Consider the following 16,419-nt stretch of genomic DNA (forward strand, 5'->3'; position numbering starts at 1 on the left):
TAATTACACCCCACATTGTAGTCATTTAATTGGGAGGTCGACTGACGCTAAGAGGCCATGACCCAGTGGTTCTCCTCCTGATCTCATCTAGATTCCTCCATTTTGAGCTTCCTCTCATTTATTGCTGATAGCTAAATGGTTTTGTTTGTCACATAGCTTTTAAATATACTTTATTGCCACGAGTAATTGATTTAAGTTTGAAATAATATTGACCATAAAAAACTACATAGCACTTAGGACTGGATTACTTGAAAACTGTTATCCATTTGTTTAATATGACAAAATAAAGATGTCCTTTATTTCGCTTTAATTCCAGATGCAGATCCTGGACAAGTTCCCAGTGGAGGGAGGGCAGAATGACCCCAAAAAGAGAATAATTCCCTTCTTACCAGGTGAGCATGCCGACATGTACAGAGAACATACTGCACTCATCAACCAGTATAGCAGCATTTTAGAGGTGGGGGTTTGACAACACAATGAAACAAAATGCAATGAATCCCAAGAACACACAGAAAGGACATGCTTCTCTATCATTTTGAATAGAAATGGGTCTATTGTAACACACCACATTTCTATTCTTTACACTGTTCCAGCTGGGTGAATAAGGCTGTGTTGTGGTTGTGGTATGGCAGTGGGAGGCTGGTAGAGAAAATCTCTCTAATCTGATAACCTCAGCATGCCCCAAAGGAGTGAAGAGTGCCATTGTCAGAGAGCTGCACCGCTCCCAAACGTCTGGATAGTGTTGTTTACACTGCCTTGTAAAACCTAGCCAGGGAGTTGGCTCTGTGCACTTAGTCACTCGAAAAGAAACAGTCCTCTTACTGTTATCACAGACAGACAGGGTAACAGAAAGACAGATACACACTCACACATTTCACACACATATTTGACATTGGTCTTTTTCATGAAATGTTGTCTTGAGTACTACATACTATTTAGAATAGGCCTACTACATAATAGGCCAGACCTTTTTTCTTAAAGCTCCACTGCTGAACGCTTGGATCTGTGCTAATGTCAAGCCACCTGGTGGTAGCTTTTAGAAACAGCACATTCAATGACAACTCAAAGTGCTAAGTCTCTTTTACAGGTAAAGTTTTATTTCGGCGAAGTCAAGTCAGAGACGTGGCTGTGAAAAGGTTGAAGCACCTTGATGACTACTGCAGAGTAAGAACAAATTATCACGTTTTTTTCTTTGCAGTAAATGATGATGCACTGTTTGCTGCTTTAAAGGGATGCTTCGGGATTTTGGCAATGACGCCCTTTATATACTTCCCCAGAGTCAGCTGTAGTCATGGATACCAGTTTTATAACTCTGTCGAGTATAAAGAAAGTTAGAGGTAGTTTCTCGAGCCAATGCTAACTAGCATTAGGGTACCCAGAGACTTCCAGTCGTTGCGCTAACGTCAGTTGGCGTTGGCTCGGGAAACTATCTCTAACTTCCTCCATACTGGACAGTGACATAAAAATGGTATCCACGGAAGTAGATAAAGGGTCTCATTCCCAAGTATCCCGTTAATGTATGGCAAGAGGTCTATGTGTTACTCATAACCTCCTAAGGAGCCACATCTCACACAGTCCAGTTATTTCAAGAAATGGTTTAGTTTGAATGTCTTTGTAGCATTGTTTGCTGTGGTAGAGACAGGCCTCAGAAGCTATCTCCTCCACCAGCATCCACAGGAAAGTCCTGCTCTATCTTCTCTTATGTCATTTCCTTCCAAGTAGTGGGTTTATATAGGAAAGGAGGGAAATAGGGGCACACGGGTCAAACACAGCATCTGTAGAACAGAATGATTCAGCATTTGAGAAGGAGAAATGAACACAGCTAGCCACCTAACCTCATTTGTTTCAGGCTTTCTGGGATCTGGGACACTTGGTGGCTTGCCAAGTGGGTCTGTAATCACACCTATTTATTGTGGAAAAAAACTGAAACTTGTCTTGTGAGCTGAATGCAGATTCTTGTGACCCAAAGTGCGGAGTCCAAAAAAATGTAACGTTCTAAAATGATCTGTTTTACAGTATAATATAAATACTGTATGTCCCTATGTCTATCATATACATCTGTTAATTGTGTATACAAACAGTAGAAGTAGTTTTCAAAGCGGACAAAGATGTAGTCCTGTCAGAGAGGATTGTGGTAGTTATCGTCCTCCATCTGTTTTCCTCTGTGTTATCCCTGCTCCGGGTTCTGATCCCTCTTCCTTCCCCTTTATCCTCTCCACCGCTGAGTAACAGGGCCTTACTGAAGTGTAAACTGTGCCGTCCGTATCCGTACTATACAGGAACACACACACAGTCCTTTTGTGATGTAATGGCAGGCTTCCACATATGGAGTCAGTCAGTCGATGAGATCCAGGGTACATGTGACCACATTAGCTGATAACGTTGTCTTGATGATGTTTCATGAAGTATTGTCATTGTGAATGAGCATTATACTATTTCACAATTATAATCTTTTCCATCTCTCTCCCTCTCGCCCTCCTTCCCTCTCTCCCTACAGGCCCTGATGAGGCTCCCTAACCAGATCTCCCAGAGTGAGGAGGTGCTGAGGTTCTTTGAAACCAAGGCTGAGGACCTTAACCCTCCTAAAGAGTGAGTTTAATTTATAATAATAATACATGGCTATCCCACATATTGTAATGTTTTATAGTGTGGCTATTTATCAATTTCTGTCTTTACTGTTTGGGGCTAATTATCGTTCTTCATGTTGTACTTTTCAGTTGTACTGTAATGTATCAAACACTGCCCCCAAGTGGACTTGTTACAGCAGTACAACAACAAGCATGTTTCCTTTAGGTTACTATGTACTAGTAGTTCATTTGCATGAGTATGATTATACCAAGCCTATGTGTAATGTGTGTGTGTGTGTCAGTGTGCTAGCAGCTGGTGCAGACGTCTCTCACCCACGCTGACATGTTTTGATCTCCAAGTGACCTCATGTCACATAGATGACGGATGGTCAGCACGGCACTGGTGTTTTATTAATGATGATACATGGGAGGTGACACCTGATCCTAGCGCAGTGCTTTTTGTTCAATGGTATTATGAGAGGGAGGTTAAGTTCAGGTCTCAGGTCAGACAAGGCATTACTAGAATTCATTTATCATCCTTAGGGCTGTGACGGTCATGGAATTTTGGATGACGGTTATTGGCTAGCCAAATTACCACAGTCACCATAATAACCGGTCGAATAGGATTTTTTTTTATTGGTTAATTAATTAATTTCTCCTCTCCTCCGCTAGTTGCTGCATGTGCTGCCATAGAAATAGAATGACTAGAACGGAGGTCCCCATTTCAAGTCAATGAAGGAATAATGGGTGGACTGGTGGCCATTGTGAGTGTACCCTTAGGTGCAAAGCAGGAGATAAAAGAAAGAAGTAAAAGCAGGAAGTGTACCCATCAATATTTGCTGTGATTTGTTGATTCAACTCAACTGACATTACAAAAATATATTCCATGGCATGAGCCATGTCAGGTGGTTGGCTGGATGTATCTTCGCTGCCTCAACCAATTATTCTCTTGGTATTCTTCGTGGTGGTCTCCACCTACGACAGCTACCCTCCACACACACACACACACACACACACACACACACACGCACACGATAATCCCACTTCAAAAAGTATAATCCTTCTTCAATCCCGCAGATAGCCCACCACAGCTTTCCCATAATCAGTTTGGAGTAAAGGCAGGATGGTTGTCAGCGGAGCCCCTCCATACCACCCAGCTCCCGGCCTGCTCCTGGGTTATAGTTCAGAGAGAGAGGTCTGCTCTACTGATCTATGGCTCCCTCATGGCCCCATGTTGTCTGTCACATTAAAGTCAATGTTAAAATTCCTCTATGACAACCAAAGGAAATTGTTCTTATTGTGTAGTTAGTAGAGAATGCACAGGCAATTGCCAAAATAAAGGAAACACCAAAATAAAGTGTCTTAATAGGAGGTTGGGCACCACGAGCCAGAACAGGTTCAATGCACCTTGCCATAGATTCTACAAGTGTCTGGAACTCTATTGGAGGGATGCAACACCATTCTTCCATGAGAAATTCCATTATTTGGTGTTTTGTTGATGGTGGTGGAAAACGAAGTCTCAGGCGCCAATCCAGAATCTCTCATCAGTGTTCAATTGGGTTGAGATCTGGTGACTGAGACGGCCATGGCATGCGGTTTACATCGTTTTCATGCTCATCAAACCATTCAGTGACCACTCTTGCCCTGTGGAGGGGGGCATTGTCATCCTATGGGGGCATAGTCTGGTTAGCAAAAATAATGGCCTGCACAGCATTTTTATACATGACCCTAACGGCCCTGCTACACTGCAGCCATCGGGCGTCCGGCATTGCAATCAGCCGTTGAGGGAATTCTTCCTTTGAAATCAATGAACGCTGCTATACTGCTCACGTCACGTCCAATGGCAGCGTCCATGCTCAAGAATTTCTGAGGTTCAGTTCTCGATGGCTCACACACGTGTTCATCTTTGTGAATGGAAATAATGAGAATTTATTTTAGATTTTGGTTGGTTTCAGTGTAGAAGGTAGAATGTCACGTTGACGGCAAAATGAAGACAACGTGTGTAGTTTAGCAGAAGTGTTAGCGTTATGGGATGTTAATTGCTTAATTAACTCAGGAACCATAACTGTGTGGAAGCACCTGCTTTCAATATACTTTACTCAAGAAGTTCCATTATTTTGGTAGTTACCTGTATATTGGCTTCATGAGTGGACAATAAATAGATTCAGACTTAGTCCCGCTTCTTTTGGTCTGACCTGATAGTCCTTGGTTTGCTCTCTGTCAATAGTCAGACCATGGGACTCATTGTCAAATTGTGTATTGTATGTCATCGCCATTGAGTAAGTATGAAGGAAACAACTTGATGTGACTTGTTGCCTGACAAGTCATTTGTTTGTTGAAGTCATGTGTGCTCATTTCTCAGACAGAAAGCATCTGGACAGTTACAAGTGCCTTCCCTCCACTGCCCTCTATTTTCTCAGGAACCTCATTGCACCACTCAAGCGGTATACAGAAACCAGAAATACAATACCTTTACTATCACAAGAGGGAGCCACCGATATGTTCCTGAACAAGGGTTTTACGGTAACAAAATAGATTGAATGACGCACAGAGTTTTCATCTCAAAAGATAAGATGATAGATATTGTACTGAAACAAACTATTTTGGACAATTGTAGGCCAAAAAGCAAATATGCTGGCTTCTGACATGAGCTAACAAACTAATGTAACCATCATGCTATTTACCTTCACTGACATGGATCCAGCAGCTCCATTGTCTAGGGGCTTTTACTAAATTGGAAACAAGGTTGTCATTGACTCTGTACCTCAGGGGACAGGATGGAGTACGGAGTAAAGTGTGTGTGTGTGTGTGTGTGTGTGTGTGTGTGTGTGTGTGTGTGTGTGTGTGTGTGTGTGTGTGTGTGTGTGTGTGTGTGTGTGTGTGTGTGTGTGTGTGTGTGTGTGTGTGTGTGTGTGTGTGTGTGTGTGTGTGTGCGTGAGAGAGAGAGAGAGAGCAGATAAGGTTCAGTAGATTTAATCAGAACAAGTGCCTTTTGCATGTCAGTTGCATGCATATCCCGCACAAGCACACACACACACACACACACGAACCAGAAACACAACCTACCCCTTGGATATGCTGTATAAACAACAACAACATAAAAACAGTGTCATGTTATTAAATCACCACAAGAGATATCATTAGTAGTTGACATAGGGTCAAAACAGCATTCTCTATCTCAGACATGATTTGGTAATCATGACCGATCATCCTTGGATAGCACTGGCAATGGATGTGTCCATGTGCTTATCATCCCCCACCTCTTTCAAGTGCACACACTGCATGATTCTGTGGGCAGGTCAACTCTTGATTAGGCCTGTAATGACTTCCTGTTCAATGTCTTTTGACCACGGACCAGGGGTAACGCACAGAGGGGGCAGACTAAGGTTACGGACAGCAGTATTTGTTTAGTGTATACCTCGACCAGACTCTGTCTCTTGGATGAAACCCAACTGGTTAAAAACTGTGTGCAAAAGCCTAATATCTCACATTCCATGTCTAATAGGCCCACCTACAAAGACTGAGCTGCAGTTGCACACAAACAGCTGGTTATTCTCAACTCTGGCTCAGGATGGGCCCTCGCGGATTCAGATGCAATGATATATTCAAAACTCCCCCACCCATGCAGTGAATGTTTCTGTGTGTGAGGGTGTGTATTAGGGAGAGAGTGGGTGTGAGAGTGATTGTTTTGTTCTTGTATATGTATGTACTGTACAGTGTCTTCGGAAAGTATTCAGACCCCTTGACTTTTTCCACATTTTGTTACTCTACAGCCTTATTCTAAAATGGATTTTAAAAAATATATAAAGATCCTCAGCAATCGGCACACACAGGTTTTTAGACATTTTTGCAAATGTATTAAATATTTAAAAAAGATACCTTATTTAGGTATTCAGACCATTTGCTATGAGACTTGAAATTGAGCTCAGGTGCATCCTGCTTCCATTGATCATCCTTGAGCTGTTTTTACAACTTGATTGGAGTCCATCAGTGGTAAATTTATTTGATTTGACATGATTTGGAAAGGCACACACCTGTCTATATAAGGTCCCACAGTTGACAGTGCATGTCAGAGCAAAAACCAAGCCATGAGATCGAATAAATTTTCCATGGAGCTCAGAGAGGATTGTGTCGAGGCACAGATCTGGGGAAGATTACCAAAAAATGTCTGCAGCATTGAACGTCCCCAATAACACAGTGGCTCCATAATTCTTAAATGGAAGAAGTTTGGAACCACCAAGACTCTCCCTAGAGCTGGCCGCCCGGCCAAACTGAGCAATCGTGGGAGAAGGGCCTTGGTCAGGGAGGTGACCAAGAACCCAATGGTCACTCTGACAGAGCTACAGAGTTCCTCTGTGGCGACTGGAAAACCTTCCAGAAAGACAACCATCTCTGCAACACTCCACCAATCTGGCCTTTATAGTAGAGTGGCCAGACGGAAGCCACTCCTCAGTAAAAGACACATGACCGCGCGCTTGGAGTTTGCCAAAGGGCACCTAAAGACTCTCAGAACATGAGAAACAAGATTATCCTGTCTGATGAAACCAATGAACTCTTTGGCCTGAATGCCAAGTGTCACATCTGGAAGAAACCAGGCACAGCCAGAGCCCGGACTTGAACCTGATCAAACATCTCTGGAGAGGACTGAAAATAGCTGTGCAGCAACGCTCCCCATCCAACCTGACAGAGCTTAAGAGGAGAAGAATGGGAGAAACTCCCGAAATACAAGTATGCCAAGCTTGTAGCGTCATACTCAAGAAGACTCAAAGCTGTAATCGCTGCCAAAGGTGCTTCAACAAAGTACTGAGTAAAGGGTCTAAATACTTATGTAAATATCATATTTCTGTTTTTTATTTGTAATAAATTAGCAAACATTTCTAAAAACCTGTTTTTGCTTTGTCATTATGGGGTATTTTATGTAGATTGATGAGGGGGAAAAAATGATTGAATACATTTTTAGAATAAGGCTGTAACGTAACAAAATGTGAAAAAAGTGAAGGGATCTGAATACTTTCCGAATGCACTGCGTGTGTGTGTGTGTGAAGACTGACACTTTCCAGTCAGCAAAAGGTTAACTTCAAAGCAGAAAGCCATAACACACCATCTTAAACATTATATTAGTGTTTGGACATATTTTCTCCCCTTCACCATCGCCACCTCTATTCGATTTTACTATTGGTAGCAGTGGGTTGAGCCAGAGTGCATATGCATTCTTCTCCTGGGAAGTGTATTATTCCATCTCTGAGGTACTAGTCACTTGCTAGCCTGGCTGATCCAGCCCCCCCCCCCCCCCCCCCCACACACACACACTCAAGCCCTTAACGCTCCCCAACCCCTCTACCCCACCCTCAGTCCTCCATGGTAATGCGTTTCATATGCCACTACGGCCCAGGACCATAAATAGCTAGATCCAGAGGCCAGAGGTCCAACCATCCAATATAACAGCTCTATTCTCCTGACTGGCCCTCAGCAAAGAATTGGCTGAAGTGGTGTAATGATTATTGGTGTGTATGTTAAGGGAGAAGGGTTGTGTTTAAGGTAGGTGTAAAACTGGACCCGATGGTTGCTTACTATAACCTTAACTACATCAACTACCTCAACTTACAAATTATGAATAACCTATTTATGAGATACTTATAAGCACATTGCCTAGTTCCATATACAGTCAGTACATGTTTTCTTGTTCAGGTTGTCATGTTCACAATTCAGGATAAACTTTAGTAAAGTGTTCCCAAAAACTTTGATACAGTTCAAGTCTTACTATGTTGGCTAGGAATCAAAAGGAGCAGGATATAAGGTTATTTCTCAAACTAGTGTCTAGTTTGAGAAATAAAACACCAGTCTCAACGTCAACAGCGAAGAGGCGACTCCGGGATGCTGGCCTTCTAGGCAGAGTTCCTTTGTCCAGTGTCTGTGTTCTTTTGCTCATCTTAATCTTTTTCCTTTTATTGGCCAGTCTGAGATATGGCTTTTTCTTTGCAACTCTGTCTAGAAGGCCAGCATCCTGTAGTCGCCACTTCACTGTTGACACTGAGGCTGATGTTTTGCGGGTAATATTTAATGAAGCTGCCAGTTAAGGACTTGTGAGGCGTCTTTCTCAAACTAGTTACTCTAATGTACTTGTCCTCTTGCTCAGTTGTGCACCAGGGCCTCCCACTCCTCTTTCTATTCTGGTTAGAGACAGTTTGCGCTGTTCTGTGAAGGGAGTAGTACACAGCGTTGTACGAGATCTTCCGTTTCTTGGCAATTTCTCGCCTTCATTTCTCTGAACAAGAATAGACTGACGAGTTTCAGAAGAAAGTTCTTTGTTTCTGGCCATTTTGAGTCTGTATACGAACCCACAAATGCTGATGCTCCAGTTTCTTGACTAGTCTAAAGAAGACCAGTTTTATTGCTTCTTTAATAAGTACAATAGTTTTCAGCTGTGCTAACATAATTGCAAAAGTGATGATCAATTAGCCTTTTAAAATGATAAACATGTATTAGCTAACACATCGTGCCATTGGAACACAGGAGTGATGGTTGCTGATAATGGGCCTCTGTACGCCTATGTAGATATTCCATAAAAAAAATCAGACTTTTCCAGCTACAATAGTCATTTACAACATTAACAACATTAACAATGTCTACACTGTATTTCTGATCAATTTGATGTTATTTTAATGGACTTTTTTTTGTTGCTTTTCTCTCATAAACTAGGACATTTCTCAGTGACCCCAAACATTTTAACGATAGTGTACGTATGCTAGATCCATATAATAGTTAAATGGAAGTGTCTATTAATCTGATTACCTTGTTATTTCAAAATGAGGTAAGATTTAATGAGGCTGTTTTTTTATGAAGTGAAAAATTAACTATTTACATGTCTCTTGAGGCACCATGTATAATAGGACTCTGCCTAGTTGAGTTTGTTTCAGAAAATTCTTCTGAATATTAAGAGGTACTGTTCTTAAAATTTCCATTGGTTGAAGAAATAGGGACGTACTGTACACTGAGTATACAAAACATTAAGAACGTCTGCTCTTTCCATGACATAGACTATCCAGGTGAAAGCTATGATCCCTTATTGATATCACTTGTTAAATCCACTTCAATCAGTGTAGATGAAGGGGAGGAGACAGGTTAAAGAAGGATTTTTAAGCCTTGAGATAATTGAGACACGGATTGTGTAGGTGTGGCGGGGGGTGGGGTGGGGTGGGGGGGGGGGGTTGTTGTGATAGCACTATTAAATTGTTCCAGTTCAGTTTTATTTCTAGGTTTAATATATTAAGTACAGTTTAGGCAACAAGTAACAGTCGTAATACTGTATTTCATTAAGCGGGTTTGATGTCTCTTTACTGATCTTTTGTGGTATAGATCCATTTATCATTGTTAAAATGGCCACTACAATGACTTTAAGAATCAGCTGGGTACATCACACTACCCAAAGGCCTATAATGTCACAATGGCAACTATTGGCAGCCTATGACAGCTTAAGAAAGACCTCATTGAGTTCAAACATAGAGTAGGCTCTGTGTTCTGACAATGCTTGTCGAGTCAATGACTATTTTAACATTCATAGTGGATCAATCAATCAAGTTTATTTTATATAGCCCTTCATACATCAGCTAATATCTCGAAGTGCTGTACAGAAACCCAGCCTAAAACCCCAAACAGCAAGCAATGCAGGTGTAGAAGCACGGTGGCTAGGAAAAACTCCCTAGAAAGGCCAAAACCTAGGAAGAAACCTAGAGAGGAACCAGGCTATGAGGGGTGGCCAGTCCTCTTCTGGCTGTGCCGGGTGGAGATTATAACAGAACATGGCCAAGATGTTCAAAATGTTCATAAATGACAAGCATGGTCAAATAATAATCAGGAATAAATGTCAGTTGGCTTTTCATAGCCGATAATTAAGAGTTGAAAACAGCAGGTCTGGGACAGGTAGGGGTTCCATAACCGCAGGCAGAACAGTTGAGACTGGGGACAGCAAGGAGTCATCATGTCCGGTAGTCCTGACGTATGGTCCTAGGGCTCAGTTCCTCCGAGAGAGAGGAAGAAAGAGAGAAGGAGAGAATTAGAGAGAGCCAAGATGTTCAAAATGTTCATAAATGACAAGCATGGTCAAATAATAATCAGGAATAAATGTCAGTTGGCTTTTCATAGCCGATCATTAAGAGTTAAAAACAGCAGGTCTGGGACAGGTAGGGGTTCCATAACTGCAGGCAGAACAGTTGAAACTGGGACAGCAGCAAGGCCAGGTGGACTGGGGACAGCAAGGAGTCATCATGCCCAGTAGTCCTGACGTATGGTCCTAGGGCTCAGGTCCTCTGAGAGAGAGAAAGAAAGAGAGAAGGAGAGAATTAGAGAGAGCATACTTAAATTCACACAGGACACTGGATAAGACAGGAGAAGTACTCCAGATATAACCAACTGGCCCTAGCCCCCCGACACAAACTACTGCAGCATAAATACTGGAGGCTGAGACAGGAGGGGTCAGGAGACACTGTGGCCCCATCCGATGATACCCCCGGACAGGGCCAAACAGGAAGGATATAACCCCACCCACTTTGCCGAAGCACAGCCCCCGCACCACTAGAGGGATATCTTCAGCCACCAACTTACAATCCTGAGACAAGGCCGAGTATAGCCCACAAAGATCTCCACCACAGCACAAACCAAGGGGGGGCGCCAACCCAGACAGGAAGATCACGTCAGTAACTCAACCCACTCAAGTGACGCACCCCTCCTAGGGACGGCATGAAAGAGCACCAGTAAGCCAGTGACTCAGCCCCTGTAATAGGGTTAGAGGTAGAGAATCCCAGTGGAGGGGAACCGGCCAGGCAGAGACAGCAAGGGCGGTTCGTTGCTCCAGAGCCTTTCCGTTCACCTTCACACTCCTGGGCCAGACTACACTCAATCATATGACCTACTGAAGAGATAAGTCTTCAGTAAAGACTTAAAGGTTGAGACCGAGTCTGCGTCTCTCACATGGGTAGGCAGACCATTCCATAAAAATGGAGATCTATAGGAGAAAGCCCTGCCTCATAGGACTTCATGTTACACAATACATATATGTTTTGTTCGGTAAAGTTCATATTTATATCCAAAAATCTGAGTTTAGGCGGGACGCTACTGTCTCACTTGGCCAAAAGCCAGAGAAAATGCAGAGCGCCAAATTCAAATAAATTACTATAAAAATCAAACTTTCATTAAATCACACATGAAAGATACCAAATTAAAGCTACACTGGTTGTGAATCCAGCCAACATGTCAGAATTCAAATAGGCTTTTCGGCGAAAGCAAACGATGCTATTATCTGAGGATAGCACCATAGTAAACAAAGAGAGAGAAGCATATTTCAACCCTGCAGGCGCGACACGAAACGCAGAAATAAAAATATAATTCATGCCGTACCTTTGACGAGCTTCTGTTGTTGGCACTCCAATATGTCCCATAAACATCACAAATGGTCTTTTTGTTCGATTAATTCCGTCAATATATATCCAAAATGTCAATTTATTTGGCGCGTTTGATCCAGAAAAACACCGGTTCCAACTTGTGAAACGTGACTACAAAATATCTCAAAGGTTACCTGTAATCTTTGCCAAAACATTTCAAACTACTTTTGTAATACAACTTTAGGTATTTTTTAACGTAAATAATCGATAAAAATGAAGACGGGATGATCTTTGTTCAATACAGGATTAAAACAAACTGTAGCTAGCTTTCTGGTCACGCGCCTCTAACAAACAGGACACTTCGAGTAAACCTCGTTCAAGATGCCGTACTTCTTTATTACACAAAGGAATAACCTCAAACAATTTCTAAAGACTGGTGACATCCAGTGGAAGCGGTAGGAACTGCAAGAAGGTCCCTTAGAAATCTGGATTCCCAATGAAAATGCATTGAAAAAGATTGACCTCAAAAAAAAAATCTGAATGGTTTGTCCTCTGGGTTTCGCCTGCTAAATAAGTTCTGTTATACTCACAGACATGATTCAAACAGTTTTAGAAACTTCAGAGTGTTTTCTATCCAAATCTACTAATAATATGCATATCCTATCTTCCGGGGATGAGTAGCTGGCCGCACCAATTTGTCGGAAGAAACACCGTGCACCCGGCTCTCTTGATTAGCGTGCACTGCGCCCGGCCCGCCACAGGAGTCGCTGGTGCGCGATGAGACAAGGATATCCCTACCGGCCAAACCCTACCTAACCCGGACGACGCTAGGCCAATTCTGAGACAGAGCCTGGGCGCGAACCCAGAGTCTCTGGTGGCGCAGCTAGCGCTGCGATGCAGTGCCCTGGACCACTGCGCCACACGGGAGGCCCATTTCTGATCAATTTGATGTTATTTTAATGGACCATTTTTTTTTGCTTTTCTTTCAAAAACAAGGACATTTCTCAGTGACCACAAACTTTTGAAAGTTAGTATACATGTCGGTAGAGTTAAAGTGACTATGCATAGATAATAAACAGAGAGTAGCAGAAGCGTAAAATGGGGGACAATGTAAATATTCTGCGTAGCCATTGGATTTGCGGTTCAGGAGTCATGGCCCTAGACTTGGCGCTCTGGCACCGCTTGCCTTGCGGTAGCATTGAGAGCATTCTATGACTAGGGTGGCTGACAATTTGTCTTTGACAATTTTTTAGGGCCTTCCTCTAGAAATGTTTGTTAATTTTCTAAGGTTTTCTGTTTGAAATGTTTAGATTTGATAGGGAAGCTGAAAGGTAAAATATACTGTTTTAGGTTTTCTTCTGCCAAGTTAGGGGAACGTTTTGTCCAGGAAGTTGTCTAAAAGGGATTGAATTTGTTGTTGCTTGATTGTTTTTGGTAGGTTTTCACACTACTTTCCTTCCTTCTATAGCATTTCTTAATATTATTTAGTTCCTTTGGCTTTGATGCTTCATGATTGAGTAATGTTCTGTTCAAGTAGACTGTGATTTTGCTGTGATCTGATGGGGGTGACAGTGGGCTGAATGTGAACACTCTGGGAGACTCTGGGTTGAGGTCAGTGATAAAGTAGTCTACAGTACTACTTCCAAGAGATGAGCTATAGGTGTTCCTACCATAGGAGTCCTCTCGAAGCCTACCATTGACTATCTACATACCCAGTGTGTGACAGAGCTGCAGGAGTTGTGACCTGTTTTTGTTGGTTATGTTGTCGTAGTTGTGCCTAGAGGGGCATATGGGGGAGGGAATGCTGTCACCACCAGGTTGGTGTTTGTCCCCCTGTGTGCTGAGGGTGTCAGGTTCTTGTCCAGTTCTGGCATTTAAGTCGCTACAGACTAGTCTCTCTCTCTCCTTCTTTCTCCCTCTCTGTCCCTCTCTCTCCCTAAATCTTTCTCCCTCTCTCTCTGACATGCTCCATGTGGGGTGTCTGTCTGTGTGTGTGCATTCTTAATGAGGGTTTGGCTGGTAGCTGGTAGGGTACAGAGTCCTGTGTAGGACAGCATGCTCCTGCTCTGGCCTGGCTCCCTGTCACACACTGACCATGACTCTCTGGTGTTGTTTCTTTTGCAGGGACTATGGGGGATCCACCAAACGCAAGTCAGGTAAGACAAGTCACCTAATTTCTCTCTATATTGACCAGCACTCACATAGAAGTGCATCGACTCTGCTCCGGTCAGTTGCATTGCATGGAGTCCTGTTTGTAATTGTGTTTTCAGTGGTAGTGCGTTCTTTTTCGATTTAAGTTATTACAGTAGTGTATGACTTTGGTTGGTTATTCAGTTACCTGGAACAGGTCATGTAGCCTATGTGATGATTTTTTTAAGTACATTTTTGACATTTGTCTGGTGTGTGCGTGCATATCTCTGTTGGTGTGTGTGTGTGTAGGCATACATGTCTTTGTATCAAACAGGCAAATGGTAACAAAGCATTTCTTGGGAGTCCATATCCTTTCCACCGACTGAGCAAAGATCTATAGACCGTTGAAGAAAGCTCTATAACGTCATAAGTGTATACTAAGACCAACTCGGCTCACGATAACATATCAAGTCTCTGCTTAATGTACACAGCCAAATCCAACACGGCTTATTGTGATGAAAGGGTTAAGCAAACAGCGTTGGGTGGGAAGGAGCACCTGTTTGTACAGCTATGCTGTGCCTGGGTTGGGTGCTGACTGTCTGGACGGTGAGTGGGCTCAGTGCATGGGCATATGGCCGTGGATGGGTTTATACGTAGGATTCAGAGGGGCTGGTGGAGCAGCTGTGCATCTGCAGTATGACCGTGTGTGTGTGCGTACTTGAGTCACCAGCATTCTAGACTCCAGGTGATGTTACCAGGTGATAGTTCTGAGCAATTAACCCAAATTTCAGTTACTTTTTGTTTTTTAAACAATTTACTGAGGTCCCATTCAATTATTTTAAATCCATTTAGTTTTTCTTTCTTCTGTGTGCTCAATACGCAGTTTCTCTAGAGATCACTCAGATCAAGCCTGAACTGTGCAATGTAGTAGGGAGTTGTAGTTTCTAACGGGCCAATCATTATTCTACATAGTTTAGCTTAGACAACGTGGTAATTAACTGCAATGACCATAATCCATTGTGCACCCACCTACTTGTCCGGTCTGTGTGGAGCAGACAAAGAGACGGAGAGAAGAGAGAACGCATGATCGAGAGGAATAGAAAGCAGTTGCCTGGCAAGGTATCTCTACCTGAAAAGTGGTCACCAACCGGTCAATCGCGATCAACTGGTCGATCTCCAAGGCATTCGTAGTCAATCACCAAACATTTCTGTAAAAAACAACGATAAAGCCTTGCGTTTTCTCATTCAGTGCTGTTGGCGGTAGGCACACTTGATTCTGCAGGCTTAACGCTGGGAAGGCAAAGTGTTCCCTTTTTTAAAACATTTCATGTGTCTGAAGGTAGAACTCTGCATACCCGGCAGGCCCAGAGAGCAAATCAGGTGCACCTATAGGCCTACCACTAGTCAATCAGATAGCGCAGATCACAGTTTCTGCAGTTTCCTTGAGACATAAAAAAAGGATGCTGTATGATTTCAAAACTTTTAAAACCATGACTAGAGAGAGACTCAATGAATACAGCAAAGAGCTGCTGTTTTTACAAGTAAGTTCATATTTAACTTGTTAATCAGCACTGTCAACACTTTGTTCGACACTTTTATAAGCCATAAAATGCACGTTCTCCCTACTTCCACTCAAGCAACAACAATCACTAAAGCTACAGTGAATGAGTATAGCAGTGTCATGCACCAATTCAGAGAAAGTGAAATATTCCTTGATATTAGAAAAGACACAAGCCGCTGATAATAACAAAGCAAACTTATGAATGCTAAACTCATTCATTGCAGCTGCAGTGCTGGTTGTAGTGTGAGTGGAAGTAGGGAGAACGTGCATTTTATGGCTTATAAACTCAGCAAAAAAAGAAACATCCTCTCACTGTCAACTGCGTTTATTTTCAGAAAACTTAACATGTGTAAATATTTGTATGAACATAACAAGATTCAACAACTGAGACGTAAACTGAACAAGTTCCACAGATATGTGTCTTACAGAAATTGAATAATGTGTCCCTTAACAAAGGGGGGTCAAAATCAAAAGTAACAGTCAGTATCTGGTGTGGCCACCAGCTGCATTAAGTACTGCAGTGCATATCCTCCTCATGGACTGCACCAGATTAGCCAGTTCTTGCTATCAGATGTTACCCCATAGAAACAAGGGCTCTCTATGGTCAGGGCGTGACACCATCATGGAATTTGTATTAATTGTTTTATTCTCTGTTACAGCATTCAACCCACAATGTCTTAAAACATTTTCGAAACCTGGAAAAAATGTGGTAACCAAATCCGAACCAACCTCAAAAAGCACAAATTTCTCAGTACTACCAGGTGAAAAGAATGAAGATTCAACA

At 42.6% G+C, this 16,419-nt stretch overlaps 1 protein-coding gene across 2 annotated transcripts in view; it reads left to right on the top strand.

Moving 5' to 3' along the window:
- Window positions 1–16,419, top strand: part of LOC129836364 (SH3 and PX domain-containing protein 2A-like) — a 97,043-nt gene that overhangs the window by 16,481 nt on the left and 64,143 nt on the right. For both annotated transcript variants that reach the window (XM_055902419.1, XM_055902420.1), the window contains exons 3-6: window positions 317–392; window positions 1,088–1,164; window positions 2,498–2,589; window positions 14,069–14,100. In XM_055902419.1, coding sequence (XP_055758394.1) covers window positions 317–392; window positions 1,088–1,164; window positions 2,498–2,589; window positions 14,069–14,100 — 277 coding nt within the window. The remainder of the gene's footprint in view (window positions 1–316; window positions 393–1,087; window positions 1,165–2,497; window positions 2,590–14,068; window positions 14,101–16,419) is intronic.

The sequence above is a fragment of the Salvelinus fontinalis genome, chromosome 37 (genome assembly GCF_029448725.1).
Source record: "Salvelinus fontinalis isolate EN_2023a chromosome 37, ASM2944872v1, whole genome shotgun sequence".
Classification (NCBI taxonomy): Eukaryota; Metazoa; Chordata; class Actinopteri; order Salmoniformes; family Salmonidae; genus Salvelinus; species Salvelinus fontinalis.